The sequence below is a fragment of the Podarcis pityusensis genome (genome assembly GCF_964106645.2).
Source record: "Podarcis pityusensis genome assembly, chromosome: 17".
Taxonomy (NCBI): Eukaryota; Metazoa; Chordata; class Lepidosauria; order Squamata; family Lacertidae; genus Podarcis; species Podarcis pityusensis.
The window spans coordinates 12,815,263-12,833,950 of record NC_138042.1 but is presented as its reverse complement, the minus strand read 5'-3'; the positions used below and the strand labels follow the sequence as shown (position 1 = coordinate 12,833,950).

The 18,688-nt window shown below is 45.9% G+C and overlaps 1 protein-coding gene across 1 annotated transcript in view; it reads right to left on the bottom strand.

The window, feature by feature from the left end:
- Positions 1-1,744: 1,744 nt before the first annotated feature.
- The window catches only part of PUM3 (pumilio RNA binding family member 3), a 28,892-nt gene continuing 11,948 nt past the window's right edge, over positions 1,745-18,688 (bottom strand). Inside the window, exons 9-17 of the mRNA XM_080987812.1 lie at positions 18,323-18,401; positions 17,655-17,753; positions 16,062-16,115; positions 15,392-15,472; positions 13,460-13,602; positions 11,407-11,629; positions 10,052-10,139; positions 8,336-8,426; positions 1,745-2,921 (exon numbers count right to left, since the gene is read on the bottom strand). Coding sequence (XP_080843938.1) covers positions 2,786-2,921; positions 8,336-8,426; positions 10,052-10,139; positions 11,407-11,629; positions 13,460-13,602; positions 15,392-15,472; positions 16,062-16,115; positions 17,655-17,753; positions 18,323-18,401 — 994 coding nt within the window. The 3' untranslated portion in view covers positions 1,745-2,785. The remainder of the gene's footprint in view (positions 2,922-8,335; positions 8,427-10,051; positions 10,140-11,406; positions 11,630-13,459; positions 13,603-15,391; positions 15,473-16,061; positions 16,116-17,654; positions 17,754-18,322; positions 18,402-18,688) is intronic.

The window sequence follows — 18,688 nt, the reverse complement described above, 5'->3', positions numbered from 1 at the left end:
TAGTTTCATGTCCGTGTTTATGTCCGGGTAGATGGACAGATCATTCCATGATCGCAGAACAGACATGCAAGTCCCACTTTGTCCACATCCAAATTTTGGAAGGCACAAAACGTACAATGCCAACACTTTTTCCTTGGATCTTTGATGTGTCTGTAGGATAACTTATTTGGATTAAAGCAACATCTAAAAGACAAATAAACACACACTGCTTTCCTGAGTCTGGAAAGGGCAGAAAAAGCAGTTACAACAGACAACTGAGATAAAAGCTAATGAAAGCACACAAGTTAACCATCATTTAATTACTTGTTAACAAAACTGCATGTTCATAATCTGCTGTTTGAGAAGCACACCTCCAATATTTACTTTCGGCTAAATTAAACTTTATTTGGCTCCTCCGCAGAGGACGGGGCCACTGAGTAAACTTTATGTTGATATTTTGGAAAAACTGCATTTGCTCTGGGACTGCAAATCTGAAGGGGAGCTCAAAACTTCCGCCACCCTTTGTCCCAGCCAGGGCCATTTTTGCTGGCCTTTAAATTGGTTATCTGATGCTAATCAAAGTTATCTGTTTCACTGTCACAAGAGACAATCTTGTTAGGGGAACTGATGAGCCGTGAGAGTGGCTGTGTGGGCAAACCCTTTTTGTCACTGCCAATTAGATCGAGTTGAGATTAACCTTTAAGTGTGACACAGGGTAATGACGCTTAGGCGGATTGGGGGAGTGCAGTCGGCACCACACTGCCCCATCAGCAGATAAGGGCTTTCCCTAGTCCCCCTCCTTTGGGCGATGCAGCAGGTATATGTCAGGGTTCATTAGCAGACAGCGCTGAGCTTGTTAAGTACCAAAGCAGTTCCAGCCAATCGCTTTGCAGGAGAGATCTCTCCCTTCCGTACTAAGAATTCCATCTACATGATCCACTTTGACAAGCTTTTAATATTTACTTCTAACTTACGGTATTTTTCCATGTATAAGACGAGGTTTCTAAATTTTTTAAAAATGCTAAAAATTGGGGGTCATCTTATAAACGGATAGTGCAGAGGTGGGACGGGCGATTGGTGGCTGCCGTGACCAGGAGATTGTCAGCGGTATTCGGGCGGGTGATTGGTGTTTGCGGCAAGGTCTGCTGGCGATTGGCTGCTGTGGGAATTGGGTGGGCAATTGGCGGCTGCTGGCAGTGAGTGGGCAGACGATTGGTGGCTTCGTTGATGCGTGCGATTGTCAGTGGCAGGCGAGCCATTGTTGGCAATCCCCCCCCCCAAAAAAAAATCAACTCTGGGCAATCCTTCCCCCCCCCCCGAAAAAAGTTTAACAACTCTGGGCAATCTCCCCCCATTTCCTCCAAAAAAATAGGAGTCTTATACGCTGTTATACCCAGAAAAATACAGTACTTGCAGCGCTACGGTCTGCAAGATAATATTTTCACATTATTAATTCTAAACCCACTGTGTTATTTCATATGTGTGAGTGCCAATTAAGCTTCGTTTGGACTCAAGTGGAATTGAATCGCTCCAGCTGAAGTATCGGGATTAAAGCCAGGCGTTCTCCTCTGTCCACTGAGTAAAGCAATTTTCCTCCAGGGAATTATGGCAAAGAGGGAGGAGAGTCACGTATTGCCACCTATGCATGATTAAGTCCTAACCGGAGTACGGCACACCCAAAGCTGCCAGCCAAATTGCAGAGAAAACGTTGAACTAGTTTTTAGCCTTACCATTCAAGTTCATTAACAGTCCACATACCTTCAGATTCAAGAAAGGAAATACTTTATTCCATAAAAGAACACTGCTAATAACAGTTATTCCACCAAACTCATCTTTTTAGAAATCTAGGAGCTGTGTTCAGAATTGTTAAAAAAGGTGTTTCCATAGGAACAGCATGTTTTTCTTCTGCTGAGATTAGAGAGGATTTTTTGGGCAAGAGAGTGAAGAGGGACTTTAAACGTGAACCACCTACAAGCACTATTCACTTAGTGCAAGCGTCATGCTCCTTGATTATTTGGGCAATCACCAGCACTTGTCCTTCCTTGGCCTCCTGTTGCCCTTAGCTCTCCCTTCCCTGGTTAAGGAGAACCAAGAGTTTACTGTGACAACTGAGTAAATGATCACGTCGGAACCTAACTCAGGTTTCAGACTTTGAGTGTGTTGTAAACGAACACCAACCACCCTCCCACTAAGGAGCATTCCAGTCCATCTCACAACTCTGGCCTTGAAGAGCTCTTGGCTAAAGTGGGGCTCCTTTCACCTGAAATCGAGACGGAAAACGCACAGCAGCCATGGCACCAGTGGTAGAGACAGCGGAGTGGGAGGACTGGGAAGCAGGCAACCGATGAAAAGGAGAAACTTGGAGGCAGAAGGGGAATTTGCAATGCAGATCTGCAAGCATTAGAGGAAAGGTTGGCAGTCAAAAGGAGGAAAGTCAAACAGGTGGCTGGAACGATGGGAGACCAAAGGTGGGGAGGAAGAGAGAGGGGGAAGCAGTTGCTGCCTGGAGCTGAATGTGGACAAGGAGACTAAAATGATGAAGGAAGGAAGGCACATGGTAATATAGTTTTCAGCTGCCCGGCTAATCAAAGAGATCTTCCCCTCCAGGGACAATTAAACTGATGCCAAAGAAGAGAAAAAAGATAACCAAATATTCTGAAAAAGCCTAAGTGCTTATTGACATATTGTGTTGTGTTTTTTAAAAAGGTTAACTCATCTTTACCCCAAAAACCTGTCCTTTAGATGTGTTAAAAGGAAGATTTGCTTCCACAAACAGAAAAGTTGTCCACTTAATAACTTCTTTAAGTTATGACGATAATTTCTCCAGCAGTGCCTTTCCTGCTGCGGTGCCATCTTTAGTCCTTTTTTTAAGCTTTGGAATAATACTTTTTAGTCCAGCTTTTACTTCTGTTGCCACTTCCTGATCGGAGCTCTGAAGAAGGCTATAAACAAAAAGAAAATATCAAAAATCAAAATTACAATCAGAATGAAATGTGACAAGCAGAAAGAGAAATCAATGCTTGGGAGACCATCTGCTTTGTCAAAGCATCCATTGGGATAATTGCCTAATAGCAAATAGCAGCAGTTTATTTTCTTAAATTCTGAAGCATTTAATTTAGACGTTGGCCATCTCAACACGGGATAACATGGACACTGGGATGTCAGAATACACAGGAAAGTGACCAGCCATAGAATTTACAAAATATAAATCACTGCTCTTCAAAACTGCAAAAAAGGAAAAAAAGCTTCCAAGTATCTTACTTTTAATTCATCGAGGAAAATGGTTTTAGGGAGAAAATGTTTGCACTGACAGTAGTATTAATAGGGCTAAAACGAAGCTGCAAACGAAGATCCAGGCATAGTTCCAGGGAAAACCACACAGACCAGTTTGGAGAACTTTTTCTGTATCCCAGTTAGCGAGTGGCAGCCTCACATTTGACAAAGGAGGCCCTGTGCCTTGATCGGAAGTTGGAGTGGCAGATTCATTTCGAACTGTAATGTTATTTTTATCATAACCTTCTGATTAAATGAGCAGGTTTTTTTTTAGATACATAATAAGGATTATGTTGCCAAACCAAACAGAATGGGAGAAGAATTAATGTGGCTTGCGGAGTGATTAAAAATCTGTTTCTCAATGTGACCTAAAGCAGGATGGCAAGGGAGTCAAACTGTTCTGCCTTATCCAAAAAGCACAGCGTTGTTAGTTTGAAGCGGTACGCTGCGGAGTTTGCATGCCTTTAATGCCTTGGTACATTAGAGATCCTGCTTTGCCCTGGCCTGAGCAGAAGAGCTCCTTCCATTTGTGTAACTGACTCCAAGCTAGCAGAGGACCTCGCTGGAAGAAGGGCGGCAGGAAGCGAGGTGAAAGTCCGCTCCACAAGGGCCCCTTGCAGATCAGCGCACCAGATCCCCTTCTCTCCCAGATCACCCCCTAACCCCCCAAGGCAGTTTCCCAGGGGGAAGCAGGAATTGTAAGCACCACGAGCCTAAAGACCTGCCTCTGGTTTCACCTTATCCACTAATTGGGATCTTTTGGGGGGCGTTTGGGAGCAGATGAAAAAACCTGCTACTCAGAGGAAGCATTTCTGAATTCAACATTGGCATGCATGTCAGGCCACTATCCTAATAAACTCCCACAATGGCCTCGGTCCAGTATACTTGAAGGAGCGTCTCCACCCCCATCGTTCTGCCCGGACACTGAGGTCCGGCTCCAAGGGCCTTCTGGTGGTTCCCTCATTGCGAGAAGCCAAGTTACAGGGAATCAGGCAGAGGGCCTTCTCGGTAGTGGCGCCCATCCTGCAGAACGCCCTCCCACCAGATGTGAAAGAGAAGAACAACTACCAGACCTTTAGAAGACATCTGAAGGCAGCCCTCTTTAGGGAAGCTTTTAATGTTTAACAGACTACTGTATTTTAATACTTTGTTGGAAGTTGCCCGGAGTGGCTGGGGAAACCCAGCCAGATGGGCAGGGTATAAATAATAAATTATGTTTTGCGCCCTGGTAACAAACAGAGGCAAGAACCAGGTGCAGCAGCCTTAGAGAGAAGGTGGAAATGTGCCCCGCCAGCACAGATATTGCAGCAGAGTTATCCCGGCCCCCCGCCATTGCCCCTTCTAGAGACGAACGGTCTCTTGCTAAGCAGGGGCAATGGGCACATCCAGGACGCCTGGTGCCTCTTGGGGCTTGCTATTAATCTTAGGGAAAGGGAAGCCAAAGATGTAGGAAGCCAGCTGGTGACTTGAGCAGAGAGACAAGTTCACGTTCCCTTTTTGTGCCCGGGTGTCACCCCAAAGGAGAAACTAGCCTCTCTTCCGGAGGGCAGGAGGGGCAGGCTGAATCTGTACCTAGAGCCCACAGATTTCAAGCTCATGCTTCGAACCCTGTCATCAGTTCAGGATACTGCCCAAAGCTGTGCTGCCCTGAAGATCCTGCAATGAATTATGGTAAGGTTACCAGATTTTTTCCAATGAATCTGGGGACACTTTTCAACTTCAATAGGAATGGTAGGATTTTGTCAGGGGACTGATTTGTAAATGTGGGGACGTCTGGTAACCTTAAATTATGGGCTGCGCCTCTGCTTGTGTTGCTCACCAACAGCCTCTACACACCACTCTGCACCCCCTCTATGGCGGCAGCAATATGGGGAGCAGCCAGGGGCTGGGGATGATGACAAAAGTGAGAAATACTTTCTTCCCTTCAACCGCCCCCTGCTGCTCCCCTGCCAGTGGTGGGGGTGTCAAGAGGAGTGCAGCTGTTGCTCTGGAAAGGCAAGGGGAAAGGATGTGCTTTAAAATGCTGCCTTTTCTCGCTGCTTCCCAGAGGAGCAGCGGCAGAAGTTTCCTCCATCCCCTGCCTCACCAGCAGCAGCAACAGGGGCGTGGCAGCAAAGAAACACAAAATGGTTCCTGCATTTCAGGGGGTTAGACTAGATGGCCCTTGGGGTCCCTTCCACAACTCTACAATTCCAGGGTTCTATGGTCACGGAGGAACTGGCCTGGCCTGGCCTGGCCTGCCTCTTCCTCTGGGGCTCACCTGGTCTTGGGAACCACCTGCTCATCAGACGTCACGCTGCAGTTCATGCATTGTGCTGCAGTATAACAATCTTGAAATTTTATTATCTACTAACTAATGCATATGCGCGCACACAGAGAGATGCATTTGAAAACTAATATGACTTTCAGAAAAGCTGCTGCTCAGTCAATGGCAGCCCCTGCTAAGCTGCATCAGCATTCCACTGAAAGAAAGGAAGAGAGACTAGGAATCTAAAAATGGAAAAGGAAACATTTGAGAAGCACTGAAGACTGGCCAAATATCTTATGTGAATCAAAAATTGGGAGGATCACTCATTTAAAGCACACTCGACAACTGTACTTGGAAGAGGGCTGAACGACAATAGGAATATACACATTCTAAGCAAAGTTCAGCATTTTTTAGCAGAGCAACTGAGCCGTTTCCATTCTATACCAGGATTTCCCACATCTCTGTAGAAGAAGAAAACTTCACAGTAAAGGTTGAAAGAGCTCTTCCCAAATCTTTATGCAACATCTGCATGCGGGATTAGAGATTTCAAAGGAATTAAGTGTGCTTGTCAAATGCAAGGGATCTGTTCCAAAGTGTCGTGCAAAAATCCCTATAGATCTATATTAGAAAGCCAGCAGCTGAGCGTTAAAACTCTACATTAATATAATAAACCTATCAGCAGACGCTTGATTTAAGCCTGCTGTATTTGTAGTGACCCAGAGAGTCAGGGAGGTTATTTTCCTTTGTGTCAGAAGAAGCACTAAAAATGGGGGCGGTGAATTACGAGATGGGATACTGGAAAGCAAGGACTTGTACAGAAAGGGCCAGATCCGTTTACAGATGTCAGAGGAGCTGGTCACTTGAGGGCTTCAGTTCAACTGTCCCTCGAGCAGCACCTTTGCTGATTTGTGCCATTTCAGTTTGCTTTTACCAGCTGACCCCTTAGACCTGAAGGCATCTATCTGCTTTGGGGAAAGAGGGGGCAAGTTAATAGAGGGAGCAATTAAGGAGCCTGCTTTAGTTATAGAGGGCAGGAAGATGTGGCATTTAGTTCCCTTCCATTCCTCCGCTTCTGTGATGCACTGAACGCGTCCGCCGATCGCTTTCATTTAACAGTACACGTTGCCATAGTGATCAACATCAGGAGCTGGGCTGCCAAATTAAGGCAAGGCAGAAATTAAGACCCAACTTGGAAACATCTTTGGCGGATTTGCTGTGAAAGGGAATTTCTGCACACAAAAGCAGGGGCTCATTAGTGCAAGTCGTTCATGTGCCACCAATTATGGTTAAGACACTTTTGTGAGCGAGGAGGGGGCTGTAAATACTTCCGTTTAACTGGGCTGCCAAACGCAGTACCATGAAACAAGCAAAGCGGCTCTTTTGAGCTGCTTGCTTCAGGTGTGAGCCAACGATGGAAAGGCAACGGTTCAAAAAGGGCTGCAGCATCACTCTGGGCGACACCCAAGGGGGCCCACCTGCTTGCACAATGAGAATCTACCGTATTTTTCGCTCTATAGGACGCACCGACCATAGGACGCACCTTGTTTTAGAGGGGGAGAACAAGAAAAAAAAATTCTCCCCCTCTCCGCTCAGCGCCCCTTCAGCGAAGCGGCAGGAGAAACGGAGCCCCTTCCATTTCTGAAGGGGCGCTGTGCAGTTCTCCCTCTCTGCTGAAGCCAGGAGAGTCTTGCTCTCCCGGCTTCAGCAAAAGGAACACGAAGCATTTGGAGTACAGCGCGAGGTCCCGCCTTTGGAGCACAGCAGGACCTCGCGCTGCGCTCCAAAGGCTTCGGTGTGCGAGTGCGACTGAGAACATGAGCCCGAGATGCATCGTAGTGGGAGCAATGGGGCTCCTCTTCCTCTGCTGTGTGCATCTCAAAGTCTGCACGGAGGAGTGGGCGGGGGGGGGGGAGAGAAAGAGAAGTGAAATCCTGCTGCAGAAATACAGTATTTTTTGCTCTATAGGACACACTTTGGAGCTGTGCTCCAAAGGCGGGACCTCGCGCTGTACTCCAAAGGCTTCGGTGTGCGAGTGCGCACCGACCCCTCTTGCTCTCTCTGATGGAGCGCTCCCTCTGCGCTTCGGAGGCTTCGCGTTGCTATCACTGAAGCCAAGGAGCCTGCACTCACTCCATAGGACGCACACACATTTCCCCTTAATTTTTGGAGGGGGAAAAGTGCGTCCTATAGAGCGAAAAATACTGTATTTCTGCAGCAGGATTTCACTTCTCTTCCCCCCCCCCCCGCCCACTCCTCCGTGCAGACTTTGAGATGCACACAGCAGTGGAAGAGGAGCCCCATTGCTCCCGCTACGATGCATCTCGCGCTCATGTTCTCAGTCAATGCTGGCTAAACTATACGCCTTGAAGGGGCAGCCTCTATGGTGTGGACTCACTGAGGTAGATGGAATTACCATACAAATGGCAATCATCGGTTGCTCCTGAATGTAAACGCTTGTTGCTTTAAACAGATAAACCAAATAACGCCTTGAAACAAGAGATAGGGCAATAGGACAAGGTATTAGAAACCCGTGGGAAGTCTTTCAAAAGCAATTCCAGATTAAGAGTACTGCACAGAAGGGATTTCCTGGCACTTTTTGGTCAGGCTAGCAAAAAGCAAGGAGAAAGATTTAGCTTTCAAGGCAATGCAGTGATGCTTAACTAGCCAAGCAAAGGCTACATCCTGATTGCAAATAGAACAGCAGCATAAGGCATCTATGACTGTAGCAGATAAGAAAGAAGAACAGGAAAGTAAGAAATCACAATGAAGCTGTTTTGCTGCCTAAAGCATATGCAGCATTTTACTGCTAGTTCAGTCATTAAATGCAGTACATACCGACACAGAATAATCGCACCACGATTGACGTTTGCCCAGGTCTTCAGAAGATCAATGCCCACGTGCTCTACGAGTATTTTTGCAAAACATTCTGTTAAAAATAAAGACCAGGTTAGACACCACACAAACCCATTTAAAACTTTGTGTAAAGGGGCTTTAACACTTGTAAATTGTATATTCACAGACTGCCTCAGAACCATTGACTATTCAATACATTCGTAATAAAGGTAAAGGGACCCCTGACCATGAGGTCCAGTCGTGACCGACTCTGGGGTTGCGGCACTCATCTCGCTTTATTGGCCAAGGGAGCCGGCGTACAGCTTCCAGGTCATGTGGCCAGGATGACTAAGCCGCTTCTGGCGAACCAGAGCAGCACACAGAAATGCCGTTTACCTTCCTGCCAGAGTGGTACCTATTTATCTACTTGCACTTTGACGTGCTTTCGAACTGCTAGGTTGGCAGGAGCTGGGACCGAACAACAGGAGCTCACCCCGTCACGGGGATTCGAACCGCCAACCTTCTGATCGGCAAGTCCTAGGCTCTGTGGTTTAACCCATAGCGTCACCTGCACCCCACATTTGTAATAGGCCTTAATTTCTGAGCGATGCTAAGAAATAATCGAGACTGTAACAGCACAATCCTCTATCTCAATTTAATGGACAGGATGGCAAGAGCTATTTCCGATGTGGACAAACTGAAACCTTCAGACCCACAGAACCAGTTATGGAAGAGAAGGGCAGTTCCATATTTCACAGCACCAAGAGCTTAAAATACCCCCACAATTCTTTGCATGGAAAGCACCTGCCATTTCATGGATGCTTTAGTCAAGATTCTTGCACTGCAGGGGGCTGGACGAGATGACCACTGGGGACCCTCCCAACTCTGATATATTGCAAAATAAGAAAAATGTCCAGAAACTTCAGTCGGTTTAACAAGGGGGCTTTGCAAGCAAAACAATTTGAAGAAATTGTGAGTGGTTGGTGGGGACACAAAACAACCCCCACCCTAGTACAAATTCATAGACTCAAATGGGAAAACGTATTATCAAGATCAAATCAACTGAAGCTGTAGGTGACAGAGATTATACTCTGCGTGACGGCAATTTGTTTAGAACCCATTTGCCTGGAGTTGACTTTCTCCTGTGCCCCCCAATCTCCCGCACCAGCAGCAGTGCCTGAACTCACCTGGCACTGCAAGCGCAACAATCGAGTGCAACTGGATCGCACTTAGCAGAAAATAATGGGCAATCTCTGTATTAGCTGCGCAAACCTTCCTATGGCTCCTGTCAGCAACGTCCCTTCCGTATCCAGCCCCCGACTTCCACAGAAGAAGTACACAAGATGCCCAATTAATGGAACTTAGGATGCAATCCTCTAAGCACATTCCTGGGAGCAAGGACCACTGAACTCAGAGGGCCTTACTTCGGAGCAGGTATATAGGGTTGCACTGCCACCGACATGACAGCTGTTTGGCTCGCTAAGGGTGAGGGAGAGCTCCTTCCAAGCTGTGCTGCTTTTAAGCTTGGATGAAGCGAAGTCTATAAAATCTCCTGGACGCTTCCAGGGTGGAGGCATGCATTTAAACACTTCAAGCAAAGCTATTCAAGGTTAACAGTTAGTGCAGACGAGCCTTTGCATCCCTCCCACGTTGTCCCTTACGCATTTAGACAGACTGTGACGAGTGACTCCACTGTCTTTTGCAGAATTACTAGCATACCTTCCCGGCCGCTCTCCTTCATTTTCTTGTCTTGCTCAACCAGCCACTTCAGAACCAGGTGACCTGCTGGATGCTCTGCAATATGAAGCTTTGAAAAGAACAGGAAAAGTCAAGTCCCTGCAGTGCTTTTTACTTCCCTCGCTGTATCACAATCTGTGCCTTTCGAAATGCCAGGAATCAGATCAAGGCTCAGGCATATTTAGAAATGCTGCCTACAAACAAAATCTGTTTTTTCCACATGACTAAGTGGTACATTAAGTAATCAAGGGTGGCCAAATGGAAAGCCATTCAGAACATTTAAATAAGTTTAGAGGCCTGGCTGTTTGTTTAGACATTAAGCACTGGAGCTTCTACTAAATTTAAGCTATCCATCATCTTACTTTCACTTCATTAACTAGCTATCTTTCCTGCCTTTTGATTTCTTAAGCAATTTTAGTGGTGCGGAATTAAAGCTTTTAGGTGGTTAAAATGCACGAAAGTTTTATTTGCCAAGTGCTTACAATGATGTTACAAGCAGATATACCAATACAAAATTTAAGACATTGGGTATAAATTATATGCAACACCCTCAGCCCAAAGTATCTGCTTCTTTTCTCCAAATGTGTTCCTAAAATGCCAGTGGGCTTCAAGGTTATAGGAAAGTATCATTTAGGCAAGTGACAAAATATGCCACACGCTGAAATTATGGAAATAAATTGTGTATTTGGCATAGTATAGTCAGTGGTTCATACAGCTATAAAACCACAAAAGTAGTCTACTTACTCCAAGCTAGGACATTTACAACCTCATTCAGCTACAAGAAACGATGTTGTTATCCTAAGTTTCAGTTACAGGTTAAAAATAATGGGTTCTACCCAACGCTGCATGAGCCGAGTTTCACTTGCACGACGGGGCTTCCGTTCCTTCTTCACCCCCCCCCCCAACCCTGTAAACCTTCTCCAGAGGGGCCCCCAGACCCGGTTTTGAGGAAGGGCAGAGAGTTACAAGAGAGAAAGAGGACCTTCTGTCGCCTGCAAAAAGCCTGCTGCCCAAGTGGAGTTGCAGTTCTGGACGCAGCCCAACAATTTGCTCCTTATCATTTAAAAATGATCCAAAAATTGTGCTTAAAAAAAAATCTCATTATCTACTTATCATTCCTTCAGCGTGGAAGAATTATTATGCAGTTCCTTCCAGCTGGATCCCAGGATCCTGCATGAGACTCGACAAGCCCTTTGCTGTAGTCCAGTGCTTGAATCAGGATAATTTGGTTTATCCCAATTTGATAGCCAAATTGCAGCAGATCCCAGGGATGGAGATCCCAGAGAGGGACCCCCAATTCTTAACTCTACCGCTTGCTCCTTTTCAGGCACAGTTACCTCTCCATCTTTGCCCCCTGGAACCATCTCTCTTGCCGCGAGGCCAGCAATGGCCTTCATGGCTGGCTGGACGTCGCCAACAGCGGCCTTGAGGATCCCCGTCACCACAATGAACGTTGCCTTGTCCATCACCATTTCTTCAGCATGTTCGTTCAGGTACTTTAACAAGGCGGGAGAAACAGCTTCCAGAAGTTCACGGCGGCGAACATCTACATCTTTTTTACTGTTGGAATAAAAAGCAGCTCTTTTACTGCCGGAATTTGGTTTGGTACAACATAATCCATTCACTCCAAATTGTCCAATTTAAAATCCAAACGTAGCCCTCTTGCTTTCTCCCCGGAATGCACTAAATATAACCTGCATTAATGGAAAATTGGTTACACTTTTACGCCTCAATTCAGAATGCCCCAGAAGCATCAGTGATTATACACGTGGCAATGTTGCGATGAGAGGGAGCTGTCCGACAAGCACAAAAAAATAAGCATGCAGAACTGCTCTTCTTTACATCGTAGCTGAGAGGTATGGGAGCTCCATGCCGACATGATTCCTTCCATCCCTTGAGAAATGGCTGGGTCCGAGGATTAACCTTCAGGAAATCATCGAAACACCCCCGGGTAGTCCTGTTCACATTAATAGCAGACCCTCGCCCACCTGCCACTGAGGGGGACAAGCCTGGCTGCATCTGCACAGGGAGGCCCCTTTCTGAGAACCAGCACTGCTTTTGGGGGGGGGGGCTACACGTGGGGCCGAGGCAAGTGCCATAATTGCAAGGGATGGGGAAACAGTTCAGGGTGGCTGCATGTGGCTCTCATAGAGAGAAACCAGTTATGGTTCCCTTATTCACAGATGGGTGTATTTCAGCAGGGGACCTTCCACCTGTTGCGGGGGGGGGGGGGATGCGCAGGGGGTAAAAAGGGCAGCTTCCTTTTTTGCATCTGGAGTACGTATTTTTCACTCCGTAAGACACACTTTTTTCTTCCTAAAAAGTAAGGGGAAATGTCTGTGCGTCTTATGGAGCGAAAGCGTGGTCCCTGGAGCCGAATTGCCCAGGGGCAAAAAGCAGGTCATGCTTTTTTTTTTGCTTTTTTTTTAAAAAAAGAGGGAAGGGGGTCGGGGAGAGAGATAAGGGATGCTAGAGATAAAAGAGGCTGCCTGGGAGGGGGGTGGTAAAGACAGCAAACTTGCAAAGGGGGAAAACAGGAAGACTAAAGCAATAAGGAGAGAAATTAGAAGAAAAGGAGGAGCAAAAAACTGCTCCAGCTAAGGAAAAGACACTTCACTAAGGCAAACAAGAGGGAAGGGAGTGTTGAAAGGAAACAGCTGATGGTGGAATCAGAAGAGAGATAAGGGACGCTAGTGGAGGCTGCCTGGGAGGTGGGAGGTAAAAGCCCATGAATCCTCAGGATTTTTACATTGGGTCACCCCAAATTCACCATCAGATCACATAGCATGTCCATGGCTACAGCCTGCACCAAAAAAAAATCACACACCCACTGCTGCGTGGGGCCGCGATGGTGCAAAAACGTGGTTACAAAGCACGGATCCACAGGGATCCTCTGGATTTTTGCATTGGGTCACCCCAAATTCACCATCAGATCACATGTCTGTGGCCACAGCATGAACCACAAAAATCATACACCTACTGTTTTGTTCAGAATATTTTTTTCTTGTTTTCCTCCTCTTAAAACTAGGTGCGTCTTATGGAGCGAAAAATACGGTATTTCTAGGCATATTTATTACGTTTAAATCATGGGTTAGCCACTCTAAGATGCAGCAGGGTAAACGTGTGCTCAATGCAAGACATTTCTACCTGGGTGCAGCCAGCCACTCCCCCTCCCTGGGAGCAGATGCAAATGTACACAAGCAGTGTGAACAAATGGTGATCATCTCATAGCCTTCCTCTCCAGCCTCCACTCTTGTTAACAGAAATGCCACGGGGAAAGCCCTGTTCTGCTAGTTTCCTTTCCTTCAAATAACTGCTTCTCTGCACAACTGGCAGACAATGTTAAATTTGGACGTCCACAAAACTGTGGAAATGGCATTTTCTGCTTACCTGTAAGCATTTCCATCACCCTGTTCCAGGATTTTGATTATTGCTGGTGAGAAATACGCAGTATCCCTGGGACTTAACAGGTACAAGAGGACTTTCCTTCCATATTTGTTATTTACAATGCTGGTTAAGGAATCGCTAATTTCCTAAAAGAAGAGGAAAAGCATTGTTAGTGGAAGATTGTTTTCAACAAACAATTTCATTTTTAGTTACTTGGAGAGGGATCACAATCTTGGCTCATAGTTTTCACTGCTGCTGTAATACATCCAATACACCCATCCCAAACACAGACAAAAACTGACTTAACCATGTCCACTAGACAGACAGTAGCCATCCCTTCCACCTCCTTCCCTTGTGTTGTTAAGTAATTCTTCTCTTTTTATTTCTGCGTGCTTAGAAAGGGGAGAGTGTATATATATAGAAAAACACCTTTAAGCATATCTGCAGGTACAGTTAGTATAAACTTTTTAGATGTGGATTAATGGCAAAATTATTTTGAGGAGTCCAGCTTTGTTCGTCAATACTTTTTTTATTCTCAAGTTAGAGGAAAGGGGTTCATCCCATGTGCAAAGTCTAACAAGACATCTATTTTAACTTTTTCTATGAACACGTTCCTACAAGGCTCCAGCGTGTGATTGCTGCCTGACTTCTAGCCTACTTTCAGCCAGCGCCAGTGCTCTCTATTTTGCACAGAAGCCTGAGGCAGATGAAGTCACGACAGAACCATGTCCCTTGACGTTGCCTGAAGACGGATTCATCCATTTAATCTAACACGGGTGGCAACGCTGCACTTATTAGACAGAGAGGTGAGGATAGTTTGGGAAATGGTGATGAAATATTGCAAAAGACGTTCACGTTCCTTATTTTAATGAAGTAGCTGTCAATGGATTCATGCAGCGTTACCACCTTCTATGAACGATGCGGAGACCTCTTTGGGTGCATTTTGCAGTTATAAACTTGCCGAAGAATTCTACATAACAAAATCGTGGTCTGCGTGTAATGCTAAACCAAACCATGGCTTAGCACAAACAAGCAGGCTCCTGGAGAATCACAGCTTTGCTGCTCCTGCCTTGCGGGGGGTTGGACTAGATGATCCCTGGGATGCTTCAAACTCTACAGTTCTGTGATTCTATGTAGGGGAGGGGAACAGAAGAACCACGTGCTTCAACACCCTGTTTTTGACTGGGTGTACGTTTATAGATAAGGGATGTGGGTGGCGCTGTGGGTTAAACCGCAGAGCCTAGGACTTGCCGATCAGAAGGTTGGTGGTTCGAATCCCCACGACAGGGTGAGCTCCTGCCAACCTAGCAGTTCGAAAGCACACCAGTGCAAGTAGATAAATAGGTAGCGCTCCGGCAGGAAGGTAAACGGCGTTTCCGTGCACTGCTCTGGTTCGCCAGAAGCGGCTTAGTCATGCTGGCCACATGACCCGGAAGCTGTACGCCAGCTCCCTCAGCCATTAAAGCGAGATGAGTGCCGCAACCCCAGAGTCGGTCACAACGGGACCTAATGGTCAGGGGTCCCTTTACCTTTATAGGTAATGCACTACATTGGACCTTGAAATTTACCTTATACTCTGAAATGGTACAAGCTTAAGTATCATCTATTTTGATACTGAAGAGCAGTATTGCCCTGGGAGGAATATTTTAATTCTTTGCATAATCACTCACTAGGTAGCCAAGCGATTCAGCATAACTTGAGAGTTTCCAGAAGACATACCATCTCAAATCAAAGCAGTGAGTAAATGGAGCATGCTATGGCATTCCAAGCAACAGCAAAACCACCACAATGAAGTTAGTTTTGTCTCACAAGAAAATAAACTTGAAATGTTTGAAAACCAGGCCTAAAAACACGTGAGCGTTTCCAGTGTAATTTACACCTTGTTACTAAGTGAAATGGGAAATCTTGAGAATTTTAGGAAGTCAGACTACTTACAGATATAGTTAGCTGTTTCACAAGTTTAGTGTCATCAATGCAGTCAAATGCCGCCAGCAAAACTAAGTGTGAGAATTCGCCCTGAAATAGGAACCCAAAAGCAAGAACATCATAAGACATAAGACATAGAAGCCCGATTAACCAAGCAGCCAGTCCAGTTCATTTGCTAAAGATCAACAATGACTATTCATCTCACACAATAACAAGTTCCATCATACTAATTCTTATGCACAATTACTGGGAATTAAGCCTCACTTAACTCTGAGAGACTTACATCTGAGTAAATGTGCTTAAGGTTTCATTTGTGGGGAATGCTTTATTAACAAAACAAAAAACCCAGCCCTGTCATCATCCCTCAGTTGTTTCTGTGTAAAGCAGAGCTATTTCAAATGAAGAATTAGAAGTCCTGCTTCTATTTTTGGCCCTTTGCTATGGAATTTGCTTTTTTGTCTAGGTTCAAATCTCTTCCTTAAAGTCATGTATATTGATGTTTCATACATAAGCTTGAACACTGGAGAATAAAACTTCTCAATCCATGCAGTTTCAATTGAAAAGAAGGCCACAACAGTGACATTTTTAAGCCTCACTCCTAAGACACACTTGCTTCTGAGTAAATATGCACAGGATTCTGCTGCTCAAAATTACCAAACAAATCTTTAAAAATACTCACGTTAGCTATTTTTTCAACATAAGTCTTCATGGTTTTCATAATGACTTTTCTGTCCTGACAAGAGAAATGAAGAAAAAGCAATAAATTAGCGTGTCAGGCCAACAAGCTTTAAACTGAACGCAGAACTGCTGCATAATGTCGGGTTTCTGACTTCAGAATGTGCAACATTCCAGCAAATATACCCATTTGGAGGAGCCCAAAGAGTCCTTGAGAAGCTAGAGATCCTTTTGAACCCCACTTCTATAGGAAGGATAGAAAGCTACCCTGCAGATGACTGTTAAAGCAAAGCTTGCTGCAGAAGATCCCTTAAGTGATCCCACTTGGATCAATTAAGCCTCCTGCGTCCATCAGGGTTCCGTGAGGAAGTACGTCATGCAATATCCCATTTCTCTGCCCGCCCTCCCCATTCTGCTCTCTATTAACTGCCCCCCTATCTCCATGTTTCTCTGTAATCTCATCCCTGCTACCGCCTCCTCACTTCATTCTGTTATTGCTGTTTATTGTCTCTTCACCTCCCCTTGTCCAGTTCAACTACAACATGCAATCTCTTCTCAGCAATTCACAGCAGGTCAAGGCAGCATGCCTGGCTGGCTGAGACATGCTGGAAAAAGACTGGGACCACGGCCCTGTTGCACCCCTGAATCCAGGGAGAGGAAGAGCACTGCAGACACAGAGGAAGACCTTCTTCTCCCATCTCTCCTCTCTTCGCTGATGGGCTTGGACACCTTTCGATGTTCCACAAAGAGGCATTTTAACTCCCTATGGCAGGGACATCCAACTCCCAAGAGACTGCGATCTACTCCGGGGGGGGGGGGACTAGCAGTGATCTACCCATTTGGGGGTGGGCCGGGGACCAATGTTGTTGAGCTTTTTTATGGTAGCAAGCCCAAGGAGGCCAAAGCAGTTCAGCTTTTTAAGGGGAAACCCCATAGTTCTGCTGCTTTGGGTGGGGGGAAATGGCAGACATTGCTAATCACGTAAAAAACCTGGCTGCAGTAACTCCCTCTTCCATCTTTGCAATCATGCACAAATCAAGGACACAGTGAGTGGGTGGGGATAGATGCTCTCCCCCCCACCCGAGGAAAATGAGCCTGCGATCTACTGCTAGCACCAGGAGATCGACCTGTTGATCGCAGTCGACCACTTGGACATCCCTGCCCTATGGGATGCAAAATAAGCAAGCTGGGTGCTGCAACCAGCCTGCAAGTCTTCAGTATTTTGGGAAAGCCCTGGAAGAGATCCTGACAGCACTTCAGCTTATGTACAAGTCTCAGCTTTAAGCATTTACATAACGAAGGCACAGCTCTCTCTCTCTCTCTCTCTCTGAAGTTTGAATTTTCAGCATGCTTGCCAAGGCACCATGATAAGCACTGTCATTTCATTTGAGGCGCAAGGCTAGTCATAAAGCCTCCTTAGTACTTTTTAGATACTAATTCTAACGAAAGGGTTGGGCATTTCCATTCTTTTATGTCTCACAATCACATCTGCCAAAGTCAGGCACAGCTAAGTAGTGAGGGAAAAGGCTCCCCAGTGAAACTTTTTAGAAAGGTCTCACCAATTCTCATTTGATCTACACGAACTCTGCATACAAACCTTGGGGGTTCCATGCCACAGGCAATGCATGGCGACTCTGGCTCCGTCGTGCGTGTGTGCCAAGTAGATTACAGATTCTCTGATTGACTCAATCATTTCCTAGACAGATTTAAGGAGATGGTTTTAATGAATTTAACACAAATCAACTACCATAATATAAATGGTATTATTCTGATCAGCTCTGTGGGCCTGCGTTATCTTTCCTTACAACCAGGAATGGAAAGTATTTCAAATTCTCAGAACCAGAGTAACACAAGAGCAACTAAAAAGGAGAAGCCCGAAGCCACTGGCACGACAAAGAACAGTGTGCTCTGGTCACAATCATCACAGGGCTACCAGCATTTAATTAGGAAGAATGTCTAACTTCAGGTATGCAAATGCAGCTGGAAGAAACCGAGTTGAGCACCCTAATTCAGCCCTATCCTGTTTCAAGACATGATGCCTGGCAAGTTGTGCCAGGAAGTGGGAAGGGTGCGCATCCCATCAAGACCACGCGGATCCTCTGAAGTGCCTTCGTTATGTTTCAGATTCCTAATCCAGCAAGCGGAGGAGGCACAGGAGCTGCTAAGAGACACAGCTCTGCGGAGTAGACATGCCTGGCATGCACTTGTACTGTTTATTTGTTAACATGAAACCAGATCAAAACCCATAGCTGTGCCAATACTTACCGATCTCTGTTTTGGGGTAGCATGGATAAAGAAGTCCAGAAAGACTTTATGCACCAACGAATGCTTTATCACAGCCTCCCTGCAAGATGAAACAGGGGGGAAACAAACAGAAGTCTGTACTTACATAATACCATGACATGGAACTGCATGTGCAGAGAATTGTAACGGAAGTTATAGATACATCTGCATTGCATCCAGAGCAGGCTAGTTGTCAAGCCAGAGAACCAATCTGTGCACAGGACTTGGCTGCGTTCCTATGTGTCTCCTTGGCCCTCTCTCAGGCACGGAGTCCGTGGCTGTCCAGATGTTAGCAGACCACAAGTCCCATCCGCCCCAACCCAATGGTCAATGGTTAGAGATCACAGG